The sequence below is a fragment of the Macaca thibetana genome, chromosome 10 (genome assembly GCF_024542745.1).
Source record: "Macaca thibetana thibetana isolate TM-01 chromosome 10, ASM2454274v1, whole genome shotgun sequence".
In the NCBI taxonomy this organism is placed as follows: domain Eukaryota; kingdom Metazoa; phylum Chordata; class Mammalia; order Primates; family Cercopithecidae; genus Macaca; species Macaca thibetana.
The window spans coordinates 53,879,316-53,898,458 of record NC_065587.1 but is presented as its reverse complement, the minus strand read 5'-3'; the positions used below and the strand labels follow the sequence as shown (position 1 = coordinate 53,898,458).

Genomic DNA, 19,143 nt, shown 5'->3' with positions numbered 1-19,143 from the left:
GTAGAACAGAGGGTGGCAACTAAGACAAAGTGCAAACAGGAAGTGCCCCCCGACCAAAGGCCACCAACCACAAATGGCCTCATCACATCCTGTTTTCCTTTCCTAAAATAAGAGGACAAGGCTGCTGACACAATGAATGTCTACCAGAAGCAGGATGTTGAACACAGCCTTGTAATTAGCCAATAGGGTTTTGCTCTGGACTGTTTAATTAAAGCCTCTAACTAGGTGAGCCACCTATGAAGAGAAGGCAGGGTTCAAAGAGGTTCGAGGCTGGATCATATGCCGAGGACAAGAGGGGAAAGACAAGAGTCCTCGAGACAGGAGCCCTCACCTCTGACTTGGGGAAAGCATCCTGCAAAGAGCATATTCACATCCAAGAAAGATGAACATAGCTTTTACTTTTTTCATTTTAATTAAAAAGTAATCATTTCATTTTATTAACAACACAAGAGTTCCAAAGAGGAAAAAACAAAAAACCACTATATAACACAAACAGGTCAGAACATAAAATGCTGCCATTTGGGGACCTTGAATTTTGAAACCATTGCTTGCTTAACCACTGGCAGGGACTCAGCTGAAGTCGCTGCTCTCCCTCACCCCTGCTAGAGGACCTCGAGATTGATCCACAGGGCTCTACTGAGCATAAACCCTGGGGGGAGGGCAGTTTCCTGGGGCTCCATTTAGAACCACAGCCAGAAGCCCTCCCTCTAACAATTTCATTCTGGTGCAAAAGTCATGAACAGCCGCCTATCTCGAGAACATGTCCAGCTACCAGAAGTCTGACATCAAAGTGGTCCCTACCTCCTGCTGCTCAGGAAAGAGTAAGAGTCTAGACAAAAACAAGAGCCTGGGGTTTTGAGCCAAAAGCCCAAAACAAATCACTGAAGAAACGGGTGTTCATGGCCAGAGTCTCAGAATCGACTCCATGGAAGTGCCGCTGGAGAGGGGGATGCTGACAGAACTGGTAAGGGGGAAGAGTGGTGGGGCCCAGATTCACAGTTTGGTAACTGCTGCTGACTGGAGCTGTTCAGTTCATTGGAGATCTTCCAATGAAATGAAAACAAAAAAGAAAAGAGAAAAAAACAAAAAACAACCTTGGCTCAGAGAAAAAAATTCTTTTTTCTGTGGCTGCCATGGCCATTCCTCAACAATCCAGAGTGGCTGATTTATGAATCCTCAAGCAGACCCCAAACCTGTGGGGTGAGGGTATGATGACACTGTGCCTGCCAAGGCCAGTTTGCTTTTCTTCAACTCTAGGCAGAAGTTGCAGGCAGGAGCTTGAGCTCTGGTCAATGGGTATGAAGCTGGAAAGTCTTGGTAGGTTCACAATGAACAAAGGTGCTGCCTACTGACATGACAAATGCCATTCCATACTTGGCTAGCTGGGCCTGGCTCCAAATCCAGTAGACACAGGGACTGGAGAAACCCCATCAAATATAAGCCCAGACACCTGTACTGCCCCAGTGACCCTGGAGATATTTATTTTCTACAAAAAACAAAACAAAAAAAAGATACAGCCCCAAATGCAGTATAAACTTTGTAAGGAATAAGCAACACAGCCTTGGGCAGAAGAGAGAGCAGGTGGTAGAAACTGATGACACTCGATGCCGGCCTGGGAGCGCAGAAAACATCCTCCAAACAGCTCTATTTAGAACACAGTAAGTAGGAGGCGGCTAGGGGATGAAGGGACTGGGAAGAGTTGAAAGATTTAGCCTCAGTAATGCCTCTGGTAAGATCCCATGGGGGCCTGTGGCTGCCCCATCTGTGCTGTGGTCTGGCTAACCAGGTGGGAGAGAGCAGGGCCACTCTGGATCAGGGTATCCAGAGCCTTCTGTACACTTGGATTGTCAAAGTTGATACCTGTGGAAGACACGGGCCTCTGGCTAGCCATGTTGCTAGCAGGTGCCAGGCGACTGGAAGGCTGGCCAAAAAGCCCCTGGGAAGGAGCCCCAGGTCTGGGGCCCATGTTCTGAGCAGATCCTCCCTGTCCCAAAATGCTTGGAGGCTGATTGCCAGAGGCCTGTGATCTTTGTTGAGGCTGGCTGTTTGGTGCTGTGGAAAAATTCTGGTTTGGGGTGTTTCCGGCAGCAACCGAGGGGGATGCAGAGCTGCTATTGGCCGTCACCGTGCCACTATTGAAGAGGCTGAGGATTTTGGCCTGAAGCTCTTGCTGGGAGGTGGGGGGTGCAGATGGAGTGGGTGTAGCAGAGGGGAGCACTTGGCCGCTCTGGAGCGGTTGGGAGCTTGGCTGTGTCTTCAGCGAGGCACCCGAGGTCGCCCCGAGTGGTTGGCGGGAAATCGGGCCTGGAAGACAGAAGAGGGAGGTATCTGGTTCAAAGTACCCCCCAAGGGCAGGAGGCCTAGCAGCCAAAGGAAGAACAACAATCACTGAGTCACATCAATCATACAGTACACAGACTATAACATCAATTTTCCAAAGAGGCCGCTTCATGATATGTGCTGTTTACAGAAAACAATAGGCTAGTTCCCCTAGAGAACTGCTAAAAAAACAAAAGGGCATCCATCCTGGGAGCCAGCAATACTAGTCAATCCACCACATTAACTACAGGGATCAGCATTCAGTACCCAAATATAAAGTTATTATTAACATTATATCGGCATGGATGGCCCAAGGGATGGACTTATTTCCCTTACCCACTCCAAAGAGCCCTGGGCCTGACACCCTCCCAACAGAGCCTGGGGATTAGAGAAATGCAGAGTCAGAACTTCACCTCGGCCCTGCCACGTAGCTCACCAGGCAGAGAGTCGGTGCTGCTCCTCATTAGCCGCTCCTTCCGCTCTCGCAGGTAGTTGATGATCTTGTCAGTCTCTTCAGCAGTGAGGTACCTGTTGTCTGCCAGCAGGTTAATGAGGCTCTGGATGGCTGGAGGGTGGCCCCCACGCACTCCCTCCTCAGGGCCTCCTCTCTCTCTTTCCTGCAGGATGGCTTCATCGGCCATCTTGGCTGCCTGTCTGGCAATCTCCTCACGTTCCTTTTCCCGGCACTCATTCTTGTAGCGCTCATAATTTCTGGCCACCAGCACCATGGCATCTGCCTGGGGCATGTTGCGATGCTCTGTAGGAGGAAATGACATGAATTATTTTCTTTCATGACATATTTAAGTGCCCACCTGCTGCACTCTGTCAAGTCTTTCCTAACCTCATACCAGCAAGAAAATCATTTTGGTGACAAAAAGCCTTGAGATTGAGAGTAGGGTAGTGTGGAGGGAGAGATGAAGGGCAGGAAGGGAAGTGAATGAATACCTTTGGTGGGGACATGCACCTTTGTATACAGCTGGTTCTTTGGGGGAATTCCTAGATCACAGACTTGTAGTAAAAACCAAAGAAACATGACAGCCTCCCGCAGATTCAAACAGACCATGCGGGGAATAGCCACGGGAGGCAGGCCCAACAGACTCTAGACCAGCAGCAGGAGGCCAACAGGCCCCTCTGGAAAGACGGGCTCTCCACTGTGCTCCTAAGGACAGAGCCGGCCTACTATTTTTTAATTCAGCAGTTCAAAAGTCATGGATTAAGATCAAACTGTGACCCTAAATAACCTCCACTCCTCACCCATGGGCAACATGGTTTACTGGGTAGTGAGAGGACTCCTCAGAACTTCTGTCCTCACACATCTTGAGGACTATTCCTCGGACAAATGACCCACTGGAGATCCTTATGTAATTGTATGGTTATGGGGGTAAAGGGTGAAGCAAACAGAGATCCTGAGTATACTGGGGAAAGGGTTAAGTCTGTGCTGTAAGAGTGAGGAGCAGGGTTTCAGCTGGTGGAGTCTTAATCCTATGGGCTCAATGCATGAAAAGCTACTTCTGAAAAGGACTTCAAGAACTGGGCCTCTACAGGGTCAGGGCCTCTTAGTCCCTCTCGTTACTTCTCATAGCCCCTTTGGTTACTTCTCCAGCACACTTACAAAAAGGACCCTAAATGCCTATTATATTCTCTGTCCTCCATTAGAAAGCTGGGCGAAGCAAGGATTTTGTCACATTCAGTGGAGTACATGACAGAGGTGTGCTGGAGCCAGATCTCAGTGGCAAGAGCCAACTGTGTACATTTCTTTCCAACTCTCCCTTCAGTGACTTCATGTTGGTGGCTTGAACTGAAACATGGTGGAGTATTTACACCATGGAGATCAGCAAATGTTATAAACGCCCTCCCCTCACACTGGAACTTGTTGTTAAACGTGTGCCAGCACAACACTGTATATACCTAGTGGTTAAGTATAGTGTAACAGAGAGCCAGGCCCAGAACTGTATCCACTAAGAAACTATCAGATAAATAAATGACTACGCAAGACTCTTCCATGGTACTTAAGAGAGGGGCCCTACCACATATGAACTGAGATATAAGAGTCATTTGCCCAAAACCTGCTTCTTCTGAGTAGGGCATAAATGACTAACAATGGACTAGTGACTACCTCTGGTATTTTGACCCACTTGGGCCTCTGTACCTTGCGGGGTTCCAAACATGATGTTGACTGTGCAGGAGCGGTGAATCTGGTGTTGCTGGGTGATGACAATAGCAAAAGGAGAACCTCCCCTGCTAACATCCTCCAAGGCTTGCGACAATGACACCTCTGTGTTAAGGAAGATCAAGTCCACTACCATGCCCAGGTCTCGCACCTTCCGCCCCACAGACTCAGCATAGTCTCTGTAAAAACAAGTAAGGTCCAGGTGAGTGACCAACTCCAAATCTGCATTGTTGTGTCTCAAGCCAGTTGTGTGTGTTCCTATCGAGAACTCAAACCCTAGTCTACCCCACTGCCATATTGAGGATCCAAGGATCTAGACCAATACTCTCTCTCCACCCCGGCTCAGAATGGCTGTGACTTGCTTGAGGTCACAAGAGAAGTTGCCTTTAGCACAGTATGATACCCAGGTCCCTCTCTTGATTCTGTAGTCCAGTGGTCCTTCCTTAACACCATCCTCCTCCCTAACACTTGTGGCACTTATCTCTTTTTGGGTAGGCTGCATAATACAGTGGGAAAATCATGGGCTTTAACGATAGAAACATGGGTATGGATCCCAGCCCTTAACATTTATTTGCAAAGCTGTGAAGCTTAAGCAAGTCCATTTATCTCTTACAAACATCAGTTTCTTTACTAATAAAACAAGAGTAACATGACTCAGGTCATATGTCATTTCTTTGACCTTCCCTCCAATCTAAATTAGATCTCTGATATTCTCTTCTCATAGGACTCATCACCTGTATGCTTTTGTTACCTGCCCCATTAGGGTGTAAGCTCCACCAGTGGAATGAGGCTATACAGCCCCAGTACCCGCCATCCACTATACATATAAAAGATTTGCTGAATGAATACTCATTTTATATGATTACTGTGAAGATTAAAAATAATTTATGTAAGGCGCCGAGTATGGGGTAGTACATAAAGTAGGTGCTCAGAAAATAACAGCTATTATCATGTGTCCAAAAACAGCTCTCTAGAGTTAAAAGCAGCATCTATCACTGAACAAGACAGCCAAGAGCCTGTGAACTCTGCCGACAGCTTGGTGTCTCAACACCTATTTCCCTAGTCACTGCCTTGAAATTAGCTCTTTAACCCCAAACTGCTAGAAAATACATGAAGTTATTTACTTAGTACCACCTGGGGAAAGGGAACATAGCTACAGGCAAGCCTGCAAGCTGCTATACTTCCTTCTGCTTCTCTGCTCTGCCTCTTCAGGGAGAAAATGTAAAACAGGGATGCAGTGAAACAATGCTATGAGCCCTAGCTTGGTAACATGGTCATCTAACAGTTCTGCAAGGCCATGGCACTTCACAAAGACTTGGTTCTTGGCTGACAAATGCAGAGACGTGTCTCCCAAAGTATTGGGCATTTGGGTTGTCCCATGAAGGGGTTATATACTACTCTGCTTGACCAGTGACTACACCCTCTTCCTTCCACTCTCAGTCTGCATGGTTCCACAGGGCTAATCCCACCTCTAGCTCTTGGGATGGGAACATGACTTAGCCCTGGCTAATCAGAACATAAAGCACCCCTGCCAAAGTGACAGGCTCAGGGATGGGAAAGTGAGTCAGGTCAATCTAAGAAGAATTGCAGAACTTCAGGTGGAAACACTGGGAAAGAAAAGCTCTCTTTCCACTTGGCTTGCTAAGCTAAGACGACACATGTTTAGGGCCAGCGCCATTCTGCCTCTTCAAGCACAAAATCTGCCTGAGAACAAAGGCAAATCTGAGGAAAGCAGTGCTTAGAGACTAACACAGAGCCCAAGTCTTGATGACATGGTCTGACCCTTGATGTGGCCGTGCCTCAACTTCCCAGTTACTTTCTGCTTAAATGAGAAATGTCCCTTTTGGGCTCAATTTGAATTGAGTTTTCTGTCACCTATAACTGAAAGAACCCTGACTAACAAAGCACAGCAATGCAAGAATACACAGCTCAAATTCAATGAACAGAGGTGCTAAACAGGGGTCTGAATTTCTCTGACTCTTCTCCTTACTGGGGAGAAATATTTAAGGGTTCTTACTTTGTCTGTTTGTTGACGACAATCACAGAACAATCAACAGGCCTTTCGGCATCAAAGCGTCTCTGGATTTCCTCAAAATATTGACGATAAAGCTCTTCTCTACGCCGTTCCTCACGTTTCAAACGCTCTGCAAGACACCACCAGGGTAAACTGAAATAAGGACTGGACCCTTCTATAAAAACAAGCCATAGGCCTCATTTTAAATCCTGAGCTACTTGTAGGCAAAGGTCATCTCTGAATCAATCCTTTGGTCTATCTCCTAAAAATAGCCAGCATTAGTATTTTTTACTATTAAAAATTAACCAAAATGTAATGGCCGGATTAAAGGGCATGGCCATTTTTTTTTGAGATGGAGTCTTGCTCTGTTGCCCAAGCTGGAGCGCAGTGGTGCGATCTCAGCTCACAGAAACCTCCACCTCCCGGGTTCAAGCAATTCTCCTGCCTTAGCCTCCTGAGTAGTTGGGATTACAGGCACCCGCCACCATGCCCAGCTAATTTTTGTATTTTTAGTAGAGACGGGGTTTCACCATGTTGGTCAGGCTGGTCTCGAACCCCTGATCTCGTGATCTACCCACCTCGGCCTCCCAAAGTGCTGGGATTACAGGTGTGAACCACTGCACCCGGCCCAGGGCATGGCCATTTTAATGCTGCATCTGATACTTACTGCCAAGCTGCTCCGTGGGAAGGCTGGTACTAATTTATACCTCCACAGACGTAGATCATCTAGTACCTATTTCTCTACACCTTAGTTAACACTGAGTACTGGCATTCTTTTTAAGTCTTACCAACTTGACAGATAAGAATAGTATTCATTATTATTCTAATCTGCATTTTTGATGACTTTTTTTTGAAAAAAAAAAAAAAGTAGTAAAGTTTAAAATTAAAAATTTTGAAAGTTCTTGTTTTAAAAGAAAAAAATCAAGTAGTAAAGTTTAAAATTAAAAAATTAAAATTAAAAATGAGGTTCTTAAAGATTTCAACTTAGCTAGGTATGAGGTAATTTAAGAAACTTTAAAGATGTATTGAGAAAAACCAGGCTTTAAAAAGACATGTTTGTCTTCATCTAAAAAAGAGATGCTATTAGGTAAAAGTTACGCAAAACCAAAAGCCTATTTTGCATAGATAATGCAGATAGTCAGTCATAGTTATCTGGTCAGCAAGCAAAAAACAAGCACTTAATGTCTTAAGCTCCAATCTTTTGTTCATTTTTCTTTTTTTTTTGAGACAGGGTCTCACTGTCACCCGGGTTGGAGTGCAGTGGCACAATCATGGCTTGCTGAGACCTCAACATCCTAGGCTCCAGTGATCCTCCTACCTCAGCCCCCCGAGTAGCTGGGACTACAGGTGTGCAGCACTGCACCCGGATAATTTTTGTATTTTTCTGTAGCGATGGGGTTTTACTATGTTGCTCAAGCTGGTCTTGAACTCCTGGGCTCAAGTGATCTGATGGTCTTGGCCTTCCAAAGTGCTAGGATTACAGGTGGTGGCCACAGTGACCAGTATTTTGTTCATTTCTTATTGCTGGAATTTAATATTTATTTCTTCTTGTTGGATGTCTAAACCAGATGATGGTACTAATTTGCATCTTAAAAATCATTTTCAAGCCAAATGCTCTTTACCCACTAATAAGCTACTTGTATTTCTTCTTTTCATACACTGTTTGGCCAAGTCACTAGCCCTTTTTCAGATGGGGTACTGGTTATTAATTTCCTTTCTCTTTTGTAAAGTGTTCTATCACTAACAGGAATAGACTGTTTCAGCTACTTTACCTTTTGCACGAGACTGACTTTCTGGGCCTGGAGGGCCTCGTCCATCAAAGCTATCTCTGTAACGGTCAAAATAAGAGTCATCCTTTCTCCTGCAATAGTCATCCATTCGTAGGTATCGGTCATAAGAGCCTTCTCTCCTGAAAAGTTAAGGAAATTTTCATAATGATAAAACTGTGTCCTATACTGAAAAAATCATCTAGAGAATTCTTTGGGATTAGACAAATGAGGTTTATATCTGAGACTCACTGCATATCAGCTCTGTGGCTGTGACAGTTAACCTGTCTCACCAAATGATGGGAGGGGATGAACAGAGATGAAGTACAGAAAACACTTAGCATAGTCTTTGGCATATATTAAATGCAAAATAACTGGCAGGAATTATTGATATTAGTTTTGAGGAAACATTACACGTCCCTCCCTTGTGCTTTTTAAAATTATACTTAAACGTATGTAACAATAATTTGCCATTTTAACAATTTTTATTTATTATTTTTATTTTTATTTTTTTAGTAGAGACGGGAGTTTTGCCATGTTGCCTAGGTTGGTCTTGAACTCCTGAGCTCGGGCAATCCGCCAACCTCAGCCTCCCAAAGTGCTGGGATTACAGGCGTGAGCCACCGTGCCTGGCCTAACAATTTTTAAGTATACAATTCAGTGGCACTATATTCACAATGTTGTGTAATCACCACCATTATCTATCTAAAATTTTTCATCACCTCAAACAAATTCTGCATTTGTGAAATAATAACTCCCCTCTTTCCAGCCACTGGTAATCTTTAATCTACTTTCTGTCTCTATAAATTTGCCTATTCTTGATATTTCATATAAGTGAAATCATACAATATTTGTCTTGTGTCTGGCTTATTTCACTTAGCATAATGTTTTCAACATCCTTCATGCTGTAACACAGATCAGAACTTCATTCCATTTTATGGTTGAGTGATACCACATTATATGAATACATCACTTAAAAAAAAATCCACATCAGATGCAGTGGCTTACACCTGTAATCTCAGCACTTTGGGAGGCCAAGGCAGGAGGATACCTTGAGCTCAGGAGTTCAAGACCAGCCTGGGCAACATAGTGAGACTCTACATCTATACAAAAAGCTACCCAGGTGTGGTGGCGTATGCCTGTAGTTCCAGCTACTTGCGAGGCTGAGGTGGGAGGAATTTTTTTTTTTTTTTTTTTTTGTGAGACGGAGTCTCGCTCTGTCGCCCAGGCTGGAGTGCAGTGGCGCGATCTCGGCTCACTGCAAGCTCCGCCTCCTGGGCCCACGCCATTCTCCCGCCTCAGCCTCCCGAGTAGCTGGGACCACAGGTGCCCACCACCACACCCAGCTAATTTTTAGTATTTTTAGTAGAGACGGGGTTTCACCGTGTTAGCCAGGATGGTCTCGATCTCCTGACCTTGTGATCCGCCCGCCTCAGCCTCCCAAAGTGCTGGGATTACAGGCGTGAGCCACCGCGCCCGGCTCAGGTGGGAGGATTACTTAAGCCTGGGAGGTCAAGGCTGCAGTGAGCTGTGATCATGCTACTGCACTCCAGCCTGGGAAACAGAATGAGACCTTGTCTCAAAGAAAAAAAAATCTATTAATCTGCTGACAGACATCTGAATTGTTTTTACCTTTTGGTTATTATGAATCGTACTGTTATGCATATTCATGTACAACTATCTGAGTCCCTCTTTTCAATCCTTTTGAGTGTATACTCAGGAGTGGAACTGATAGATCATATGGTAATTCTATGTTTAACTTTTTAAGGAACTGCCAAACTGTTTTCCATAGTGGCTATACCAATTTGCATACCTACTTGCAATTTCTGATGGTTTCAATTTCTCCATACCTTTCGAACACTGTTATTTTCTGTTAAAAATGTTTAAAATCATTCATACATTCAGCAAAATTTATTGAGCAGCAGCACATCTACCACTCGACAGTCACTAGAAATATAAGGCTGATAAAATTACTGCTCTTACGGAGCTTTCAATTAGTTTAGCAGAACATACATAAAAAAGAACTTACGGAAAAAACAAGCAGAGTAACTATGTATGTACCTGTACATAGGATCTCTGGAGTCTCTCATGTCTCTGTATCTGTCGTACATGGGGTCTCGCTGATCTCGAAAATCCCTAGAGTCTCTTAGATCACGAAAGTCTCTAAGATCCCTCATGTCCCGAACGTCGCGCATACTCCTGCTGTCTCTGTGATCCCGCAAGTCTCTACTATGTCTGTGGTCCCGCAAGTCTCGGGGATCTCGAATGTCTCTGCTGTCCCGGGCATCCCGGCCATTTCTGCCATCCCTGGGCTCTCTCCTTGGACTTCCGCGAATTGGGGATCGATCACGCCTTGAATCTCGACTGTCTCCAAAGCCATATGGATCCCTGTGGGAGGTAGCAAGAAGATGCTAAGACAAAGAAATTGAAAGTAGCCAACCCATCAGCTCTTCATAAGAGAAAGCCCCCACCCTCCAAGCATTTTTCTCTAAAACAGGGCAGCCAAACAGAACATGACTAAACATTTAAGGCCAGTCATCCATTTGGTCAGCAGATAGTCTAGAGGTTCCACAATCTCAAAAGATTAGGACATCAAAAGAATGCATGACCAAAAACCGAAGGTCTTGACTGGATAACAGTATTCATCAAGCTTTCAAAGTGAAAGTGTCTTTCCACCAGACTTGCTTGAAAGAGACTTTACAAGCGGTAAAAAGTTGGAGGGACAGAGTAAGGAGGCAAGACTTATGAAGACAAAAAGAGTGAAGGGCACAATCTTATAATAAAAGTGATCAAAGGAACTGTCCTTAAAGTATGGAAAGTTCACTTGAAGTATCTTGGCAGGATAATAAAATTAAGGGGAAAAAAGTACTATAAGATACATACAGTAAAGGATCAAGAACAATCTGTTTCTCTGTTTTGTCAGAGCTATTGAGTAGTGGTATCTCTCAGTCTGAGGGTTTACGCAGAACCTGATTCCTTTTTGCTCAAGATGGTTTAAAAAAAAAAAAAAAAAAAAACAAAAACCTAAACAGTGAAGTCACAGATATGCTTGGTCTACTCTGACTCAATGTTCTTCATGAGACGTTTCAACCCACTGGAAACTCCTCTTCAACATATTTAAAATTAAAACCTTCTTACTCCAACCCCATGAGCCCCATTCCCCACTTTTCCACTTCTGACAAAAATCACCTTTCTTTTTTTTTTTTTTTGAGACGGAGTTTCGCTCTGTCACCCAGGCTGGAGTGCAGTGGCCGGACCTCAGCTCACTGCAAGCTCCGCCTCCCGGGTTCCCGCCATTCTCCTGCCTCAGCCTCCCGAGTAGCTGGGACCACAGGCGCCCGCCACCTCGCCCGGCTAGTTTTTTGTATTTTTAGTAGAGACGGGGTTTCACCGTATTAGCCAGGATGGTCTCGATCTCCTGACCTCGTGATCCGCCCGTCTCGGCCTCCCAAAGTGCTGGGATTACAGGCTTGAGCCACCGCGCCCGGCAAAAATCACCTTTCAAGTTATCAAGTTTTAATTAGTTCTTGAAATTAACCATGCTCTTTCCTCCCCCATCCCAATAAAGTCACTTGTGTCCCGTTCACTTTTTCTATTCCCATTGGATTTGTAAGTCCAATCCAAGCCCTTATTTCTATTCTGACACCAACAAGTTTCCAAAATACAGAATTAAAAATCAGTCTACTCGCTTTCTTTTTTTTTTTGGAGACGGAGTCTCTCTCTGTCGCCCAGGCTGGAATGCAGCGGCCGGATCTCAGCTCACTGCAAGCTCCGCCTCCCGGGTTTACGCCATTCTCCTGCCTCAGCCTCCCGAGTAGCTGGGACTACAGGCGCCCGCCACCTCGCCCGGCTAGTTTTTTGTATTTTTTAGTAGAGACGGGGTTTCACCGTGTTAGCCAGGATGGTCTTGATCTCCTGACCTCGTGATCCGCCCGTCTCGGCCTCCCAAAGTGCTGGGATTACAGGCTTGAGCCACCGCGCCCGGCCTTCTACTCGCTTTCAATTCATTCGACACATAAATACATTAACTATCCTAAAATGCCAACTTCTATGTTAGAAAGCTTAATAAATCTGACACCTATTACCTTCCTCTCATTTCTAATTCAAAATCCTCAGTTCTACTTAATTCTTATGCGATAACTCACAAGACATAATCTATCTCAATATTTTTATTTACATGATTTCTATACTTGGAATATTTTTCCTGTACTAATCCAAGTACCATCCAATCCACACAGGCAAGTTCATGTCCCATGTCTTCCAAGAAACCTTCCCTACCCTTCCTAACTGCTGATCTCTTCTGCACAGCTCAGGGCACTTTCTATCTGTATTACTCATCTTGATCTGGCATTTACCTTTTTACAACAACATCTTATGTCTGACCTGCTTTAAGGATTACCTTCTCTGTAAAACCTGCCCTGAACTCTTGATCTTCCCCAACAAACATGCTCCTCCTCCAGTCCTTCCCATCTCAGTAAATGGCACATCCAACTACTCAGTTACTCAAGCCACGAAACTGGATGTCATCTTTCCCTTAAAGCCTCATCCTCCCTTCCAACCACATTTCCAAATTTTCTTCATTCTTTCTCAGTTCTGCCCACTTTCCTTTACCTTCTTTGGCACTACTGAAGGCCAGCTCATAATCATCTCACCCTCAAACCACAGCAAGAGCCTTCTAAAGCAGTCTCATTTCTGTTTTTGCCTATTTTATAATTTTTCTCCAGAAAGATCACTCTCCAGTGATCTTTTACGTATGTAAAGCCCGTCACTGGTTTCCCACAGTATGTATTTGTTTATTTTTATAGGGATGAGGTCTCACCTATGTTGCCCAGGCTGGAGTGCAGTGGCTATTCACAGGTGGGATCACGGAACACTACAGCCTTGAACTCCTGGGAGCTCAAGTGATCCTCCTGCCTCAGCCTACCAAGTAGCTGGAACTACAGATGTGTACCACTATGCCAGGCTCCCACAGTATTTAGAATTCAATCTAAAACCTCTACCAATGGCATGAAGGTCCTGTATAATCTTGGCTCCTGTCTTCTTCAACCCTGTCACACCCTCTCCCTAGTTTACCACTCTGCCACACCGGCCTTTCAGCTATAACTAGCCAACGTCTTTCCCAATCCCTTTACATGAGTAGCAGGAAGAGATCTACACTCATTTTCCAGGTCTCAGCGTATAAATAACCCCTACTCCCTGATTCTGTTAGATTCAAAGTTTACCTTCTGCCCCTAAAATTCTCTCATAGCACTTTGTTTTTACTTTTGTCATTGACATTACATATTTATTTAATGTCTGTCTGCCCTACTAGACTACAAGCGCCACAAGGACAAGAACTATGTCACTTTGATTCTGCACTACAAACCCTCTACGTAGAACAATGTCTGTTGTATGACAGATGCTCTATACATATGTTGAATGAATCTTGCTCCAGTACAAACTTCTATAGCTGCACTTACCACACAGTTTTGTAATTGTTTGTTTACGTGGCTTCCCTACCAGATAAGAAGTTCTCTTGAAGGCTTTGTAGCTCCAGGATACGGCACAGGAGTTCAGTACATGTTTAATGAATTGAATTATTCTACTAAACTGTAAGCCTCTCAAGAGCAGGCAACATGTTTTGCTCATATTTTTGTCATCTACCATGGTGACACACATTAGGTATTCATCATGATGTCATCAGCTTGTGGAAAACCTCACCTCAGCCACACGGGCACAGCAAAACCAATTTAAATGCCAATTTTGCTTCCATGAAAAGTATTTGTTATATATTTTAAGGTTCACCAGCATTCCTGACTTGTGGGAGCAAACATATTGTAGACCAGGGACTTTAAATGAGGATAGCTAAGCATTATTTTTCTTTTTCCTTTTTTTTTTTTTTGAGACGGAGTCTCGCTCTCTTGTCCAGGCTGGAGGGCAGTGGCCAGATCTCAGCTCACTGCAAGCTCTGCCTCCCGGGTTTACGCCATTCTCCTGCCTCAGCCTCCCGAGTAGCTGGGACTACAGGCGCTCGCCACCTAGCCCAGCTAGTTTTTTTGTATTTTTTTAGCAGAGACGGGGTTTCACCATGTTAGCCAGGATGGTCTCGATCTCCTGACCTCATGATCCGCCCGTCTCGGCCTCCCAAAGTGCTGGGATTACAGGCTTGAGCCACCGCGCCCGGCCAGCATTATTTTTCTTATTAAAGTGAAGACTAACCAAGAGTCTTACTTCAACTTTCCTTATTATATCACATAATCCTCCTAACATGCAACATCTGATGTAGTGTGTAATGTGGGTAAACACTCAAGATCCAAAGAGAAAGGACAACTGCAAAGCATTTTTGGATTAATGATCGGCAGATAAACCTGCCTTGAGGAGCAGTTAGAAGTAGTCATTAGAGGTGGAATCCAATTTCAAGTGTTCTTGGCAATCAGGGCTGAGAGATCATGATCCTGACAGACCACAGACCACACACAAAGCCCTGGGCTGGTGGAAATGGAGGTGGGGCATGTCATAGCATGTTATTTACCACTTCAGGAGTATTATAAGTGCTATGTTTGGTTCTTATTCTTTTGAATCCATCGAAAAACCTTACTTACCTGTCAGAGTCCATCCCTGCAAGTTGACTAAAACTCTAGATTCGCAAAGTCTGGGTTCAATCTTCCAGTTTGAGAGGAAGATATTTCCCTTTCCCTTAAATAATCTGAAGTCCATGTGCAACAAAACTACTAATTCCCTCTCAAGTGCCTTCAGGGTAAAAATGTAGAAGAGGTGATACAAAAGGAAAAAGAACCAAAGGCATGGTGGAAGTAGGGAAAAGAAGATAATAATTTTCTCAAAAGAAAAGGCAAAGCCTTTTTTCCTTTCTCCAAAAGATAAACACTATGGTAGACTGCTGTTCTTCTGGAGACGAAAACAAAACAAAAAACCCTTTAGGGCTGCTTTAGGACCCAAACAAAGAACTCCTCAGAACAAAAGGGCTCCTGCTGCTGGCCCCAACATATTTTTCAAAACAAGACCACAGCTAACAAAAAGGCAGTAGTATGCTGAAATCAAAGTGCAAAAAGACAAAGCTTCCTGTGGGAGATGCTGGACCTCAGATGATAAGTGGGTTAGAATCAGGTTTCTGGAGCACAATAAGGTTAACAATATCATCCCACAGCACCAGAGGTGTTTTACTAAAGGAACCAAATGCAGCATACCCTAAGGTACTGCATCACTAGAGGATAAAAAGAAACTGAACAGTGGTTAAATTTCAGCACTGGAGTCCACAAACTGAAGGCAGGTGGCAAACACAACTAAAATTCTGCTGCAAATTCCTCATCTATTCAGCAGGGGGAAAAAGGCAAATACTCTTTGCCTTGAGAGGAATATAGTCACATCGCTGGAAAACATTTGAGAGGTAAGGGCGAAATGAAGGGGAAAACAATGGTTCTGGTGACAAGTGATGTGCTTCTGGTAGAATGTGTCTCTTCCTGAGGACTAAAGGGGTGTGCAGAGCACTAGGCATTTGACAGCCTACAGACTAAGAACTGACAGATGATCATCTTAGAAAACTGTGATGGGCTTTGAATTTCTCTTTGGCAACAGACTGAAACTTCATGTCCAGGACGGTTTTCTTTGGCTTTGGTTCTACAGATGGTCAGGGAGGAAGACCTCTGTCTTTTCCTTTCTTTTCTGCAAAGGTCAGCATCCCCTTTCTTCCTTTCTGTTCACTGGAATGTCTTCCCTGGGAGGGCCAGCCTCTTTCCGACCCTGAAAAAATCCTTCATTAGCTCTTCAAACTTCTGTCACAGATATACTGTCCACAAATATCGTCATCAAAATGGCTGGCTGCTGTGTGATGTTGATCTTTCACCCAGGAGGGCTTCACACTACTGTTAGAAATGGAGACAACAGACTTGTCCAGAATATTGCCATTAGGTGGAGGAAGGATACGGGGTGCAATGAGGTACCACACCTCACAGACCCAAATTTTATACAAATCCATGTTTTTCCTTAGGAAACACTGATGACCTTCTCCAGCACAAACAGAACTTTCTTATTGGCAGAGGTGGCAGTTGCTGAGAACTGATGACTTCTTCAAGTGTTATTGCAGAGGTAATCACAACCTGGAATTTTTTTGTGGCCCACCTAGAGCTAGTGCTGTCTCACATCCAAGGAGCAAGCAGTAATCAAAGACATTAAGGCCCTGTGGATAAGCAGAAAGCATTTCAGGTCATGTAAGAAACTTGACTACAGCCAGGTTATTTCTGATGAGCCGATACCCAATGACTTTCACCAAAGAGATGTAAGGTTTAACATCTTTCACAAATATATGGGGAAAATCCTCTGCAGAGCTTTGGATGTAGATGAGTTAATTCTATTTGTTCTTCTTTAAGTCATTCAGAAGTTCAGTCTTACTTCTAGTACCTAGAGGCCACGTCTGCATAAAGATATGCTACAAGATCTGGACTGTCAAGGTGTTGAGCTGAAGATCGTAACTGAGACATCTAAGGCACAACTGGAATCATGATCCTGTCTTTGAAGAAGGACTAATGCTTAGTATCGATGCTTGACAACTTGCATAGTAAGTATGTAAGGTACTCACAGGAGTTCAATGAAGTGGCCCTCAAGAGTTAGATGGTAAGAATTCAGGCTGAAATGTGATCCAGAGTAGAGATTCCTCATGCAGAATTCTGTGCTTGGCTGGGCCAATATTATCAGAATTATACACTGACAGCTGGAGTCATTAGGGAGGCATATTACTGAATAGAGAGCAAAGCCAGCAGAACTGTGGTTTACTGAAACATTTGAAGAGGTGATAATCCTGTGAAAACTCCCAAAGATACCTATGTTAAGTCCAGCAAAGCAAGGTGTCATAAAGGTCTTGCCAGTATGCTTATACCAACATTCTTATTAAACATAGAAAGCGCTAAAAATGTAGAGGTATAACTTAAGGAAATATTTGCCATAGGTAGTGTTTTTTTTCCCCTGTGAACGATGCATCCCCTATGGCTGGGGGCACACAAAATGATTAGGACTGCCGAATAAAGGCAGTTTGTTGTTGTCAACTATTGATACATTTAGAGTTATCTCAAGGCTTTGATTGGAAGCATGCACCCGAAGAAGGACGTACCCAGTGTTCACCCTCAGTTAAATGATTACCCCTTCCAGGTTAATTACTTGCTGCTCATCTTGCCTACTCTTTGCAATTTATGTCTGCCCTATTGGTATATCTTAAGAGATAAAAACAGATAAAGTATGATCAGGACAATGATTAAAATGTTAGTGCTATTTTGAATACAATGTTAAACTTGTCTTTTTTTTTTAAGGTAAAAAACTAGGATTCTGAATACAATGTTAAATTGTCTTTTTTTTTTTTTAAGGTAAAAAACTGGGACTCTTAGCTCGGTTTTTAGATGGGATTACTAACTGCGACCATCATTTCCTAAAGCAAATAAACATGACTGTATGGAACTTCATCATGTTAAACAACATGCTGAGGAACGCAGCTAGGGAAATATCACCAATGGGAAGACGGATTGTTAATGGAATTTGAATTAGTCTAGCTGTCCCTCCTGTTGATTGTAAATAGAGCAGGAAGTCACTGCCCTATCCACACCACCAAATGACCTCATTTTACAATTGATTTCTGAGGAAGGTGATATTTTAAAAGGCATACAAAAGGTGACCTGTATATTTATATAGTTGGTAAGGAGCTCATTTTATTTTTTGAGACAGGGTCTCACTGTTGCCCAGGCTGAAGTGTAGTGCCGTGATCCCGGCTCACTGCAACCTCAACCTCCTGCACTCAAGTGATTCTCCTGCTTCAAAGCCTCCCCAGTAGCTGGGAGTACATGCAAGAGCCACCACGCGTGGCTATTTTTTTGTAGAGATGGAGTTTCACCATGTTGCCCAGGCTGGTCTCGAACTCCTGAGCTCAAGTGATCCGCCCACCTTGTCCTCCCAAAGTGTTGGGATCACAGGTGTGAGCCACTGTGCCTGGCTAGAAGCTCATTTTATAAGGCCCTCTCCAATGTTGTCTGTATGTTTATTTGTGCAGGGACTATTATTTAAAAAAGAAAAAAAAAAGCATAAAACTATTTCTAGATTGGGGTGAAATTAATATTTTTAATTTAATGCTCTGGCAATGGCTATTACTGGGTTCCAACCAGGGAAGTTGGTCATTCCCCAACACTGCAATGTTTGTTGAACATCTACAACCAACTGGAAATGTTAAAAGCATTTGGTTAAGTATCATCAACAGGATGATATAAAATACCCTTCTCAATCCATAACAGAAACAGGATCTACTCTCTGTTCTGCAATGTGGCTTGTTTGTTGTTACTGTTTTTTACGCCTGTGGAAACACACAGACATTATCCAGAGATCACCAAAGATCACCAAGTATCATGGAGACAACATAGAGGGGGAGGATTTTACTAGTGGAGTCAGTGTCTTTTAAAGTTACAAATTCCACACTCCTGGTAAGTTACCAGGAAACACACACGGTAGCGCTCTTTGGAAACTGGATACACACCATATCTCCTTTCAAGCCACCTGACAACTAAAGCTTCCAATGGGAACCCTGTACTTCTAACCATTAGATGCAACTCTTATCCACCTGTATTCCATTCTGTACTGGGACAGTAAGATAGGACTGCCCAAGATCTGTGGCACGGTTAGATGAAGGCTAATGAAAGTAGACATTATATGGAACTGCTGAAGTTCTGCAGGATTTGTTTATGTTCTTCAGGATACTCACACACACACACAAATCAACCAACAGAGTATTTACCTGCAAGCTGCAGGCATTCCTTAGAGAGAACAGACAGAATACCAATTTACATGCCCACTTCCGCAGAGAAACCAACGAATGGCCAGAGAATCCACACGACAGCTGTGGTATA

At 43.9% G+C, this 19,143-nt stretch overlaps 1 protein-coding gene across 3 annotated transcripts in view; it reads right to left on the bottom strand.

The window, feature by feature from the left end:
- Positions 1 to 393: 393 nt before the first annotated feature.
- Positions 394 to 19,143, bottom strand: part of NCOA5 (nuclear receptor coactivator 5) — a 255,054-nt gene continuing 236,304 nt past the window's right edge. For 2 of the 3 annotated variants that reach the window (XM_050806489.1, XM_050806488.1), the window contains 6 exons: positions 10,331 to 10,657; positions 8,276 to 8,412; positions 6,507 to 6,633; positions 4,469 to 4,668; positions 2,756 to 3,076; positions 394 to 2,304 (listed from right to left, as the gene is read on the bottom strand). In XM_050806489.1, coding sequence (XP_050662446.1) covers positions 1,715 to 2,304; positions 2,756 to 3,076; positions 4,469 to 4,668; positions 6,507 to 6,633; positions 8,276 to 8,412; positions 10,331 to 10,657 — 1,702 coding nt within the window. In that variant the 3' untranslated portion in view covers positions 394 to 1,714. Of the gene's footprint in view, positions 2,305 to 2,732; positions 3,077 to 4,468; positions 4,669 to 6,506; positions 6,634 to 8,275; positions 8,413 to 10,330; positions 10,658 to 19,143 lie in introns of all 3 variants that reach the window. The other variant, XM_050806490.1, reaches the window with a different exon arrangement.